This window comes from Aricia agestis, chromosome 5 (assembly GCF_905147365.1).
Source record: "Aricia agestis chromosome 5, ilAriAges1.1, whole genome shotgun sequence".
Taxonomy (NCBI): Eukaryota; Metazoa; Arthropoda; class Insecta; order Lepidoptera; family Lycaenidae; genus Aricia; species Aricia agestis.
In genome coordinates, this window is record NC_056410.1 from 12,879,309 (window position 1) to 12,891,825 (window position 12,517).

The 12,517-nt window shown below is 35.4% G+C and overlaps 1 protein-coding gene across 1 annotated transcript; it reads left to right on the forward strand.

The window, feature by feature from the left end:
• Positions 1 to 4,557: 4,557 nt before the first annotated feature.
• LOC121727257 (cell wall protein PRY3-like) lies at positions 4,558 to 8,263 on the forward strand. The gene is made up of 5 exons (XM_042114983.1): positions 4,558 to 4,864; positions 5,494 to 5,615; positions 6,156 to 6,416; positions 6,867 to 7,062; positions 7,167 to 8,263. Exons 1-5 carry the CDS (start codon positions 4,789 to 4,791, stop codon positions 7,853 to 7,855), a joined length of 1,344 nt encoding a protein of 447 aa, XP_041970917.1. The 5' UTR covers positions 4,558 to 4,788; the 3' UTR covers positions 7,856 to 8,263.
• The last annotated feature ends 4,254 nt before the right edge of the window (positions 8,264 to 12,517 follow it).

Sequence of the window (12,517 nt, forward strand, 5' to 3'; positions counted from 1 at the left end):
TTTTGCGTAGAGTATCTAACACTTTCATAAAATATTTAAAAATGATTTTAGCAGGATGTTAAATAAGTTTTTCATTAGTCAATATTATGAGCTAAAATTAAACAAAAGTACCACATTAATATGAGTCGCCAAGCAAAGTTAATTTTACTTACTCAAGAAATACATATTAGTAATAACGGGAACCAAAAAATGTATTAATCCCGGCACTAATATTTTCTTGTAACGTTCATTATAATATTTAAGGTAGTGATGGATATGTCACTGATTCTGTGGGACAGTTAATCATCTGACATCAGCTCAGAGTCATCATCTCAGAGAGAGTAAAAACTCTTTGTTATTCTTCGTACGCTGGCTGCATGATGGCCACCATTTATATACATATACGTTTTCCCACTATTGCTAGTTGTTTTTAATAAAGCCATCCGCCACCACTAAACTTCGTGAAGTCGCTTTTGTGGCTTGACTATTGATAGAGAACCAGTAAGAATATCTGCGGGGTAAACATTAAACGTGTTTTTAACAATTTGAAGCTTTTTGGCTTTGACTTTTGATCTTACTTAGCGGACATATTTTCACACTTTCCCCCGCGGTTGGATTAACTGTTGGCATGAAAGACCAGAAATATACAAGTGATAACAAGTGGATATGTTTAGATTTTAATCTGGCTACCATCAAAAGCTCGCCACTGACAAGTTCGAAAATTGAGAGCATAATTTTCCGACTCATCAAAACAAGTCGGGTTCCTGCGCAATTATATTTAATAAGAATTAATTAATATAAAAACAATGACCCGATGTCGCAGCATTCAATTCTCGGTTTTAATGGGCCAAAAGTCCTTATGGGTTGATATTTAAAATAAAAGCCATCGCAGAAGCGGCGGCACATCAAACAACGCGGAACACGAGGGCAGACACATATCGCATTTAAAAAAAAGTAGAAATAATAACTTACCTTGCACTTACATTATCCATACTTCCATACTAATATTATAAATGCGAAAGTGTGTCTGTCTGTCTGTCTGCCTGTTATAGTCTGTCAAAAAAGTGAAGAAATTAAAAAGTGGCAACATCGTAGTGTCGTCCCGTTTCAAATAAATCTAAGGGTATGACACTACGATGATGCCACTTTTTAATTCCTTAGCTTCTTTGACAGACTATACCTCTTCACGCTTAAAGCGCTGAACCGATTTTGCTGAAATTTGGCATGGGACCTTGGGACCTTGAGTCCCGGGAAAGGACATAAAATAGTTTTTATCCCGGAAAAATGTACGGTGCCCGCGCGTTAAACATATTTTGGCGCAACGGAGTTGCGGGCGTCCTCTAGTACTTATTTTATATATTTTGTTTTTATTGTCGATTTAATCATCCCCGTAACATCCATCATCGTTTCCTGATGCGATGGTATCAAATGCACTTCCTAAAGTGCCAGCTAACATCGCAGCATGTATCGTTTGCATGATACCGATAATTATCTCAAAAATATCTTAAATAGGTGCAAGAAACAATAAATTGTATATTTAAAAGGTTATAAAAATACTAATGACTTTTTATAGGTACAGAGTGTCCGAAATAAAGGCTAATTAGAAAAGTTGTGCACTCACTTATGACATTAAATTTGTGAGTTACTTATTAATTAAATTATGAAAATTATCGAATGTAATATAAAAATAATTAATGTTCATCGTATATCAATATTCACTAGAATACATACTGTACTCCTGAACAACGATAACAAAATACGTTCTAATTCTATGCTCCTGAAGAGGTTTCGTTATAATATCCGATTGTCTTGTATTTTTATTATACTTACGGTCGCTAACACACGGTTGTATTTTTGTGGATTTTTATGGCATGGAGACATGCTGTATACATCTAAAATTAGCTCTTAAACATGATTTTTATATTAGCAACCAATATCAGCGGGGAGTAGGTTACTTTACCACTTTATGATATGACATACAGGTTTTTTAATTTCACATATTGGTATTAAATACCGATTGACATAATTAATATGCATTTGAAATAGCTTTTAAATATCATATCACGCGACAGCACACAACAAGAAAAAGAAATCAAAGGTTATATTTTATAAAGCATTTTATTGTATAAGGTTTTTTAAACTTTTTACAATTTCAGTTATTAAAATATTGTTGAGAGATGAAAGTAAAACGATAGTTCACAGCAGACGCCATCTTTTTGCTAGGTATAAAATGTATGTAGTATGTAGTTATTCATCTTAAAGCGTCAAGTTGCCAAATGTGTTTTTTGTATACAAAACACACATTTGACAAATTGACGCTCCGCTTTGCAGTCGCCTGGTCGCGTAGGTTTGGCCTAAGCTTAATTTTTGTATAATAGAAACGGAAAGTACTTAGGGTCGGTCTAGACTTACTAGAAGACGTTCCTATTTTCCTTATTAAATGAAATTTTATATACCTAGAAAGGACATAAAATTCTCGTAAGGCCGTTCAGTTAACTCTGCGCTTGCCGATCCAAAAACCTGTATAAGTGATAAATGGCTAGCGTTGATGACCCCTAGTAATAAATTTATAACGTCATGTTCCGATGATTATGAGATTCAGTCAAAAAAATTTTACCTGCCTACTGTGACATTTCAGAGGCGGTTAAAAATGGCTTATCGGAATAGTTTTATTAATTTTATATATTGTTTAGCTGAAAAAAAAATAATTAACAGGAAAACTTAGTTTGACGTCAATATTATAGCCACATAATATTATGTCACTAAGGGGGCGTCCATTAATTACGTGAGGTGTTCTACGGGAGGCTCTCCTCCCGACCCTCAAGCCCCTTTTCAAATCTCTTTTCAAATCTCTCTTGGGGGAGGGGAAGGGTCGTAGCAAATATCACGTAATTTTTTCCAGCAAAAACTGTGTAAAATTGTGTGAAAATTACTTATTTAAATTAAATTATTTTTAGTACATACTTGACAATAATATTATAATAGGTCTACTAGAATCTGATGGCAAATTTTGACAGCAGATTTTCAAAAAATATCATTTTTTATCATGTGATAAATGTATATATTATTTGCATGTTTCACACACAGAATCAGCCGCTATAGGGAAAAAAAAGGATTAAAAATGTTTTATTCCAATCACCCCGGTATTGCTAGAGTCAATTTGCTTTCGCACTTTTTGCCATCAGATTTTGGTAGACTTATAAATTATAATATTCTCAAGTACTAGTTTTTGCTAGTCTTAAAATATGAAAGTAATAGAACAAATGAATAGAAAATCTCGCGTGAGGTTTGGGAAAATCTTACAAAATCTCTCCAAGGGGCGGAGGGGGTCAAAATGTTGAGGCATTTTCGAGGATTTTCTGACCCACGCGATTCCATAAAACGTTTCATTGTACTCTCTTCTTGTACGCTTTAAAATTAAAAAGAACTCAACTGTTTTTCAACATAAACTTTAGTGAATAGATGAAATTTACATTGGAGGAACTCCTTTATTAAGCATATAATATTTTTAACAATTTCGTACGTTACGTACATAGCTTTAGGTTTTCGTTTACATAAGAAAACACAATATTATCATTATGTTGAAAATTCATAAGAATGAAATGTTACAGCGATGAGCTCATAACAAAAATTCTTTTCAATTTCTAGTGATAAAGCTAAGTTCTGTCAGAGTTTCTTTGATAAATAATATGTAATAATATTTTATTTGACTCACAAGCTAACAACATTTCATTCAGAGATAAAAAGCGTCAGGTGTTTATATAAACAACCAGTTCTTAAAACATAAAAAAAATACTTGACTTTGGCAAAGGATGAAATTTGGCGCTGAATCCATTACCTAGATGATATCAAATACTGATATTAATATGCAAATTAATGAACCACGAGCAAAAATTATGCTCAGGTGAAAAACCGGATTGGTTGGTAACAGACAAGATGTCTCCTCGGTATGAGCGAATTTAATTTTATTCACATAATTATTTAAATTTTTCTTTATAGATCAGATTCGAATCGTAATGGCCTTACGTAGTTTTATTAGCGGGATAGTAACTAATGCAAACTTCAAATGAGGCTTCTACCGAAACTTACGATTTTCACTATGTTCGGGTCCAAAACGTCTTTCTTCTCGATCTTTTGTTCTCGAAAAGCCATAAAATGAAGTAGCCTTAAAAAGAAAAAAGGTTCCTCGTTTTTAGCTGTCTATAATTTTGCTTAAAGACCACTTCCGTTGCGACCAATATCTGTCAACATATTTCCACGTTTGGGCTCGGACACATCACAAGAACTGGATTTCATTGAAAGCCACCGGGTGCAGGATAATGAGTTTTAAATTATTACTTCAGATAAAAAGTGGCCGAACGATGGACTTTTAACCTTTCTGCGTTTCGTAACTGAGTACACTAGACGAGCGGTAATACGCGTCGATCGCACTCGCGACCGGCGGTTATCACAGCGTTGCAGTGAAAATTATGCAATTTTCGAATGAGTTAAATAATTTTTGGAACGAATATTATGTATTGTGTTATGAGGACGTGAGAGCGATTGAAAATGAGCATTTGGAATTGCAGGCGGGCCCGGACGATAGTGGCGTCTCGGCGTCTCCGTGGTAACGCGTAGCGGGTACATAAGAGCGCGCGCCTCCTCCATCCGTGCATTTTGCTAAACTCCGGAGAGCGCGACGCACGAAGTGTGGCGGATCACCGGCAGTACTGAAGTTTGACGTTTCGTAAATATTAGTCGATGCTTTTGTTACGAATCTCAACTTAGATTGTGTATTTTCGTTAAGTGCTAAAATCAATAAATTGCAAAATGATTACCCTAGTGTTGTTTGTTATGGGAAGTCTACTAGCAGCAGAGGGTTGCGGACCTGGGAAACAATTGATAAGTAAGTAATGATTTTACATCCCTTAATTTTTTTTTGTGCTTTCTCAAAACTCACCTAATTTTTTACTGTCACCTTGAACTATGAAAATAGTTCTGAATAATTAATTTTTAATTATTAAGAAAATTTGTAAAATAAGTAGTGTAAATTAAAACATAATATATAATATATTTTAAAGTTTCATCGTCTCATCAAATACAACAGTGATCAAATATGATTCACTCGCAATAAAAGTAGTACCTATTAATATTTATTAATCATAAATTTACTATACATGGTGCACACTTGAAAAATATTCTTCTAACTATGATAGATGAGACGACTGAGGCGAATCATGGAGAATTATAATACTTGTAACCATTTCACCTTGACACTTTGTTTGAACGACCAAGATCATGACCACGACCATGTTTGATTTTATATTTTGTCAATATTACCTAATGTCTCAAGAGAATCTTACAATCTTAGAATCATATTTCATGGTTGTTTCAAAGATTTATAATTATGTAACTGCCATTTCTAAAAAGAAGTAATTCTCTCGAAGACGTTTTGACTTTATTTGCTTTTTTTAAGAATGAGTTAGAAGTATATAAGAAAAAATAAGAAAGTAACAGAGATGTGTCTCGTTATAGAGTCAGGAGGGTTGACCGCGTTCGAGAAACAGGCGATCGTCGACGCTCATAATCGTCTGAGGCAATCCGTGGCTTTGGGACAAGTGTCGAGCCAGCCGCCCGCAGCTAACATGATGGAAATGGTAAATGAGATATTAAGAAACTTAATAAAATTAAACTATGAAGCTCAAAGAATATCAATAGTTCTGCATGCTTTAAATCAGGCAAATTAACAATTTTTTTGAGAATAAAATACGTTTAATATCCCAATAATGACATGATTAAAGGTGGATGTCACAAAAGTCAAAATAATAAATGTGATTCTAGATTCTAATTTAACTTTAATATTAAGCTTGGCCTTAACGGGTGGTAATAAATCAGATTATTATTATTAATTACTCAAAAGTATATGGCTATATATTATATAGTTATTATAAAATTATGATAACTCTCCGATTTTATCACTGTGTAATGTGACGAAGTCATAATATTTTATCAGTTACATAACAGCAGAACAGCTAAAAAGCTTCTTCACACAAATTATTTAAGATGACGAAGTTATTTTGGTCAATAATTTAATTATCATAATGTTATTATTGGGCCGTAAAATAGACGATACAATAATACTCCTTATTTGTAACAAAATAGCGGTAATTATAATGCATTGAACTCTTGGATTCCAGGTGTGGGACGACGAACTTGCAGCGCGGGCGCAGCAGTGGTCCGACCAGTGCACGCCGCAGCATGACAGAGCGGCGCAGCGCGACGTGGGCCGCTTTCCCGTGGGCCAGAACCTAGCGGCAACATGGACCACCCGCCCCCCATCCTCCCCCGCCGACCAGCAGCCCGACTTCATGAAGCAGATCAAAGCCTGGTTCGATGAAGTCAGCATCTTTGGCTTCAAGCCCATCAACGGCGCGCACGGAACGGGACATTACTCACAGGTGCGTATGATAAAAATATTTGTAAACAAAGGCCTATAAAATTAAGGCTGATATGAGGCGGCACAACTGATATATGGACTAGCCTGCTAGTGTTAATTGCCCTTTAATGTTTTAACATTGTCATGTAGCGGAATTTAAGAAAAAAATAAGCTTTGAAAAATTCATTCTGTTACATAACACAACGTCATTAAAGAGAGAAACCACAATCATTCCATGAAAAATTACTCGAGATGTTGGCAAATAAATCTAACTCAAGGTTCCAAAACAGATTATTGAGGATCGACTATTAGATACGACAGGGATTTAGATTAAGATTATATCTTACGAAATCGGTGCTCGTTACATAATATATTTAAATATTATATATGGATTTTTATGAGCCGTTGATTTAACTGATCGTTGAAACTAGTTTGCGACTAAACAACCTAACAATACAACATCAATTTTCAGTTGGTTTGGGGTGAGACCTCTCACGTGGGATGTGGCTTCACGTACTACCACGACAACGTGAAAGGCTACACCAAGCTGTACGTGTGCAACTACGGGCCCGGAGGCAACGTCATCGGAGCCAGTCCCTACGAAAAAGGAAGTCCACGGTGCAGCGCTTTCGGCCTATCTGAATCTGTCAAATACTCTGGCTTGTGTGGTACGTATAGAGTCCTACTTTTTATCGAAACGATTTTAGTGAATAATACAATCATTTTAACGTGGTGTTTTCATACAAATATTAATGACATGTATTTCTTACAGCTGGCAGTTTCACGAGAACTACGAGCTATCAGTCTGTGAATAACTACAATAACAATGGCTACATATCGAATACCATCCCCGGCAGTACTGGAGAATCCAAGGGATACAACTACCACTTCTTCAAGGAGTACAACAACCAATATCAGTACCAATACCAGCAGCCGCAGCAGCAAACCACCTCATTATTCGACGAATCATCTATCAAAGCTCTACAAGAATCTGCGTTGAAATCTTTCACACAGCAGGCGCATACCTTCTTGCCCGCCGATTCTTCGGCCTTCAAACCTACTCAATCTCGTACCTTCCTGCCCGCCGACTCGTCGTCCTTCAAGCCTGTCCAATCTCATACTTTCTTGCCCGCTGATTCTTCAGCCTTCAAACCTGCCCAATCTCGTACATTCCTGCCTGCCAACTCCTCACCAACAAAATCTCGTACCTTCTTGCCCGTAGAATCATCTTACTCGGCATCGCAACCACCTCGTTTCTTACCTGTCGAGTCTACCCTGAGATCTTTCCAACCTAAGACTTTCCTCCCCGTGGACTCGTCTTCCATTAAATCTTTCAATCAAGATCAACCTCTGTTGACCTCTGACTCAGACACTCTGAAGCCTCTCATCGATATTCTTACAACAAAACTGTTCTCCAAGCAAAAACAAAACGGCTACTCAATAGACACAATTTATCTGTAAGCAAAAATGTTAACGTATGAAATAATTTAGCAGTATTTAAAACTTGGTGACAGAAATGTTGCTTGACTGAATTTTCGGAACTGTTCAACGCAGACTTCGGAATATTGTAAATAATTATGTCCTTGGTTTTACAAGGAGCTTAGGATCTACTATAAATTGTATGATTGACTATTGTTATTCATACCTTAAATTTTTATAAATTTTGTCTATTTTTATACAATCTAATTTTCAATACTTTTGTACATTTTTTTTTGAAGATGTTTAGGCATGACATTTGGAAGTAACTCTCGAAGAACTTGTGTCAACACGTAGATCAACATAATATTTTAATAATATTAAATTGAAAAGAAAATAATGCTGTCGGTGATGTTTTAATATGCTATTTGTAGATACATTATTATTGTTGTTATTTCTGCTGTTTATATATTGTAATACATACATTATATAATGTAATATAATTTATTTTTATTCAATGTTACATCTTTCAATATATAGAGTGTTTGATTTATGAAAATATGTTTTATTTACTTTTCTTTCGAGACCCATAAAATATGCCTTTCGTAATTAACTGTTACTTAAAAAATTAAATCCATGCTGTTAAAATTTTGAAATGCAAAAGGCACAGGTGTAAATCGGCCAAGTGCGAGTGGAACTCGCGCATGAAGAGTTCCGATCCGTTATAGAGCAAAATAGGCCAAAAATTTGATTGTTTTTTATTGGGATATATCCCTAAAATATATTTTTTAATTTTATTATAAAAACCTATATAAATTGAGTATTTCGTGAAAATTTCACCTGTATTTTGTGATTATTGATATCAATCAAAAAAAGACAAAAAATCACGTTTGTTGTATGGTAGCCTTAAATATTAATTTTATTTTGTTTTGTATTTGTTGATAGCAACACACAATCTGTGAAAATTTCACAAGTCTAGTTATAGCGTTCTTGAGATACAGCCTGGAGACAGACAGACAGCTGACGGACAGACAACGAAGTCTTATTAATAGGGTCCCGTTTTTACCCTTTGGGTATGGAACCCCAAAAAATGACTAACACGGCAATGTTTTCATAGCCCCAATACAAATTTATACAGAAGCGTAACTAAGCCGTGTCCATGTAAGCAAATTGATGCAATACATAATATTTTTTGCTGTCATTATTATAATTCACGCTTAAATGTGCCTGCCATTAGTAGTATTGTATAAAGTTGATCTACTGTACATTATTTATACTGTAGCCTTGACCCGGCACGCTCTACGAGGGTTGAGGACACAGTGTCGCTTAAAATATTCCTATTTGAATATAATTATAGGTGTCAAAGTCAATGTCTCCTAATTTAACACTTACTATATAAACAGTGAGTTTAAAAGCCTTGCTAACGGCGCGGCAGGTATAATCGTTCATCAAACATACACCTTCTTGCCCTTGAAGCTGTGTCGCACTACTGTGCCAAAATTATATTCTATTAGAAGGCACCTACCATATTCTTCGTCAAAGGGCGGTTGAGATTTTAAGGCTTCAGTAAGAAAATGTTTCATAAATTTTTTTAGTTTGTAGTTCTACCAAAAATTGAACTATTTTAAGCATTCAAATTTTAAACAATCCCATCAAGTTTCCTTTTATTGACGTTGTGCTTCCCCTTAACTTTTTTCTACCTTTTGGTCATTGTAGCTTCGTGTTGTCTCCCGATTTATTATCGGGGTGATAAATTGGAATATGAATTTCCTACTCCTTCCCACCTTTCTTCTTTTGTCTCAAGAAAGCTTGTCCCTCGGGCTCTCTGACATAATAACGAAGTGTTTTCGCGGTCTAGTGGGTCAATGCCATAAAGTTAATATACCTAGCGTAATAGAGAAACAAAGGCCTGAGCAAGAGAGATGTCACTATCAGTAACACTGCGTGGTAAAAAGAGACGTGTAATACATGACAGCAGCACTCTTTTTTTGACGTCCAGTCGGCACGTGCCGTACATTGACAATATAATCATTAATCTCATAGAATTCATTTTCAATCATGCTTGTGAAGTGTATACGTAGATTACGTACACATATTTTTCACACAAATGAAAACCAATTTTGGTTACGTTTGACAGCTTGAGATTGTTGCTCTATTCCGCTAGGTATATTATCTTTATGGTCAATGCCCTTTCACCCACATTGACATAATAATTTCATGGTACATCTCGCACCTTCGGTGACGAAATTGATTTCGTAATGGAAGACTTCTAATAAATTAGGAAGCTAATTATAATGTCTAGTAACTTTTTTACACAAACAATCATAATATACGTAATGACGGTAATATTTTAGACGCTACATGTAAATTGATCGATTTAAATAAATATTAAACAAATAAAAAAAGACACTTCGTAATCGATACTAAATAAATTATCGAGATAGCAACAGCGAAAGGAGTGATAATTTAATGAAAACGGCGACCTAAGAAGCAAATAGAAAAACTAACATGGTTGTGCTAATACGATCGTCAGATTGTTTGATTTGTGACTAAAACGGGAAGATCGTATTAGAAAAAAAATCATTTATAGGCATAATGACTGTTTTGGATATGAAACTACCATCCACGCTTAGTATTATAAATGCTCTTCACGCCCAAACCGCTAAACCAATTTTGCTGAAATTTAGTATAGAGATACTTTAAATCCCGGGAAAGGACGTAGGATACTTTTTATGAAAAATGAAATTAATAAAAACCATAGTTTTTATCATTCCTAGCCTAATTCCTAGTTTCTCATACTTCGAATGTGGTTCAATCTCAGACTGTTTTTTAGACTATTCAGCAACGAGTATGTTTTTTTTATGAAATAAGGGGGCAAACGAGCAAATCAGAAGAGCTGCAGGTGCGTTGCCGGCTTTTTAAGGGGGTACACTCTCTGTTCTTGAAGGTTTGCAGGTCGTATAGTTCCGAAAATACTGCTGGTGACAGTTCGTTCCAGAGTTTTACAGTGCGCGGCAGAAAGTTACGCGAGAAACGCACTGTGGAAGACTGCCACTCATCAAGATGATGAGGATGGTATGTTTTTCGCGTGGGACGATGGCGAAAAGTTGCAGGAGGTATGATTCCGAACAATTCCTCAGAGCACTCCCCGTGATACAACCGATAGAGGATGCAGAGTGAAGCTACATCTCGGCGTAACGGCGTGTCTGGAATAGCTACTTAAGGCCGTCCCCCAAACAAACGACCTTGGCCATACATTTGCCGCGTTGCCGAAATCGCACCAAAACCCTATTTTTTTTACTTAACTTAGTTCAAAATTGTCGTAAAAAAATTTAAAACGGGGAATATGTAGTATATGATATTGTCGATCTATTGGCGTGTGTTTCAAATAAAAGTAATTTATAAATCCTAAGGAGATACTGAATGTATGCTTGAATTTTGATAAATTGGTTTTACTTTGGAAGCTGATATCATGAGTATAATAAACAAAATTAGAACATTTAAAACGGGGAAGAGAATGTTGATATACTGAAGATTATTGCTGTATTTTTATTATAACTTTGTAGCTTTCAAATTGTGAGTATATTATAAGGCTTTAAATACGGTAAATTACGGAATCTCCGTAGGGAAGGCCATTAACTAAAAGCCGAGCTTTGTGAGGGCTCGCGCGTCGTTTTTCTGCGTGGTAATTATCTTTAAGGCAGTTTTTTTTATATATTTTAAGAGGATACAACAGGGGCTAGAGAAATGAAAAAAAAGTACGTGTAATATCTATAGCTGTCTCCCTTACCTCAAGCCTATACCACAGAACGCGATAGAGACAACTGCAGAAAATCCAGAAAATCAACGATTCGTTGTCCCCTGATTCCTTCTCCAAAACTTAACCGATTTAAGTACTTTGTTCATTAAAGATTAAAAAAACGCTTGAGCTGTGTTCCTATGTTTTGCTTTTTTTGTATAATCTAGCCAAATCTGTTTTCTGAACCTTTGAACACAGCGGAAAATCTGGCCATTTTTTTGGGTTTTTGAATGTTCATATCTTATTTAATAATTAAATTATGAAAAAAAAGAAAACATAGGGACATTGTATTAGTGGCCGTAGATATTCAGGAAAAAAATTATAACTCTACTAGCATTATCCAGGGAGGAAACAGGGGACAACGTTTGTATGGAAAAAAGGGCGGTGTGGAATCCTCTTAAGAGCTCACCTGACTCTAAAAATCAAACATCGTCCTTCTCTCTTCACACTCACGCCCGTCATTCATATGCCAGGTGACAAAGGACGACGCGGAATCATCGCCGAGTTAGTTTTACTTGAATAAAAGACGAACTATAATGATTATGAAAAAAGTATTTTGAGCAAATTTAGGTTTTATCAATACCTTTTTAGATATTAAAAAATATTAAAGAAAAGACAGCAAACTTCGGAGATCCAAGCAAAAATGTGTCTAAAACAAGGTTTTTTGTAAAAAAGAAACTATCGAGCATTTTTTGAGTAATCGTGTTTTCGTCTTGAGCATTTAATCTTTATGAACTGAAGTTACTTGTGTCAAAAATCAGTTTTCTAGTACGTACAGATTTTAAGATCTAGGTTAAAGTATGTAGTCAAGTTAGGGTCATATGGGCTCTTAATAGTAAACCTTGACTGAACTGAAAAAAAGAAGTGTGTCTGCTTGTCTGTCTGCCTGTCTGTCTGTATGTCTGTCT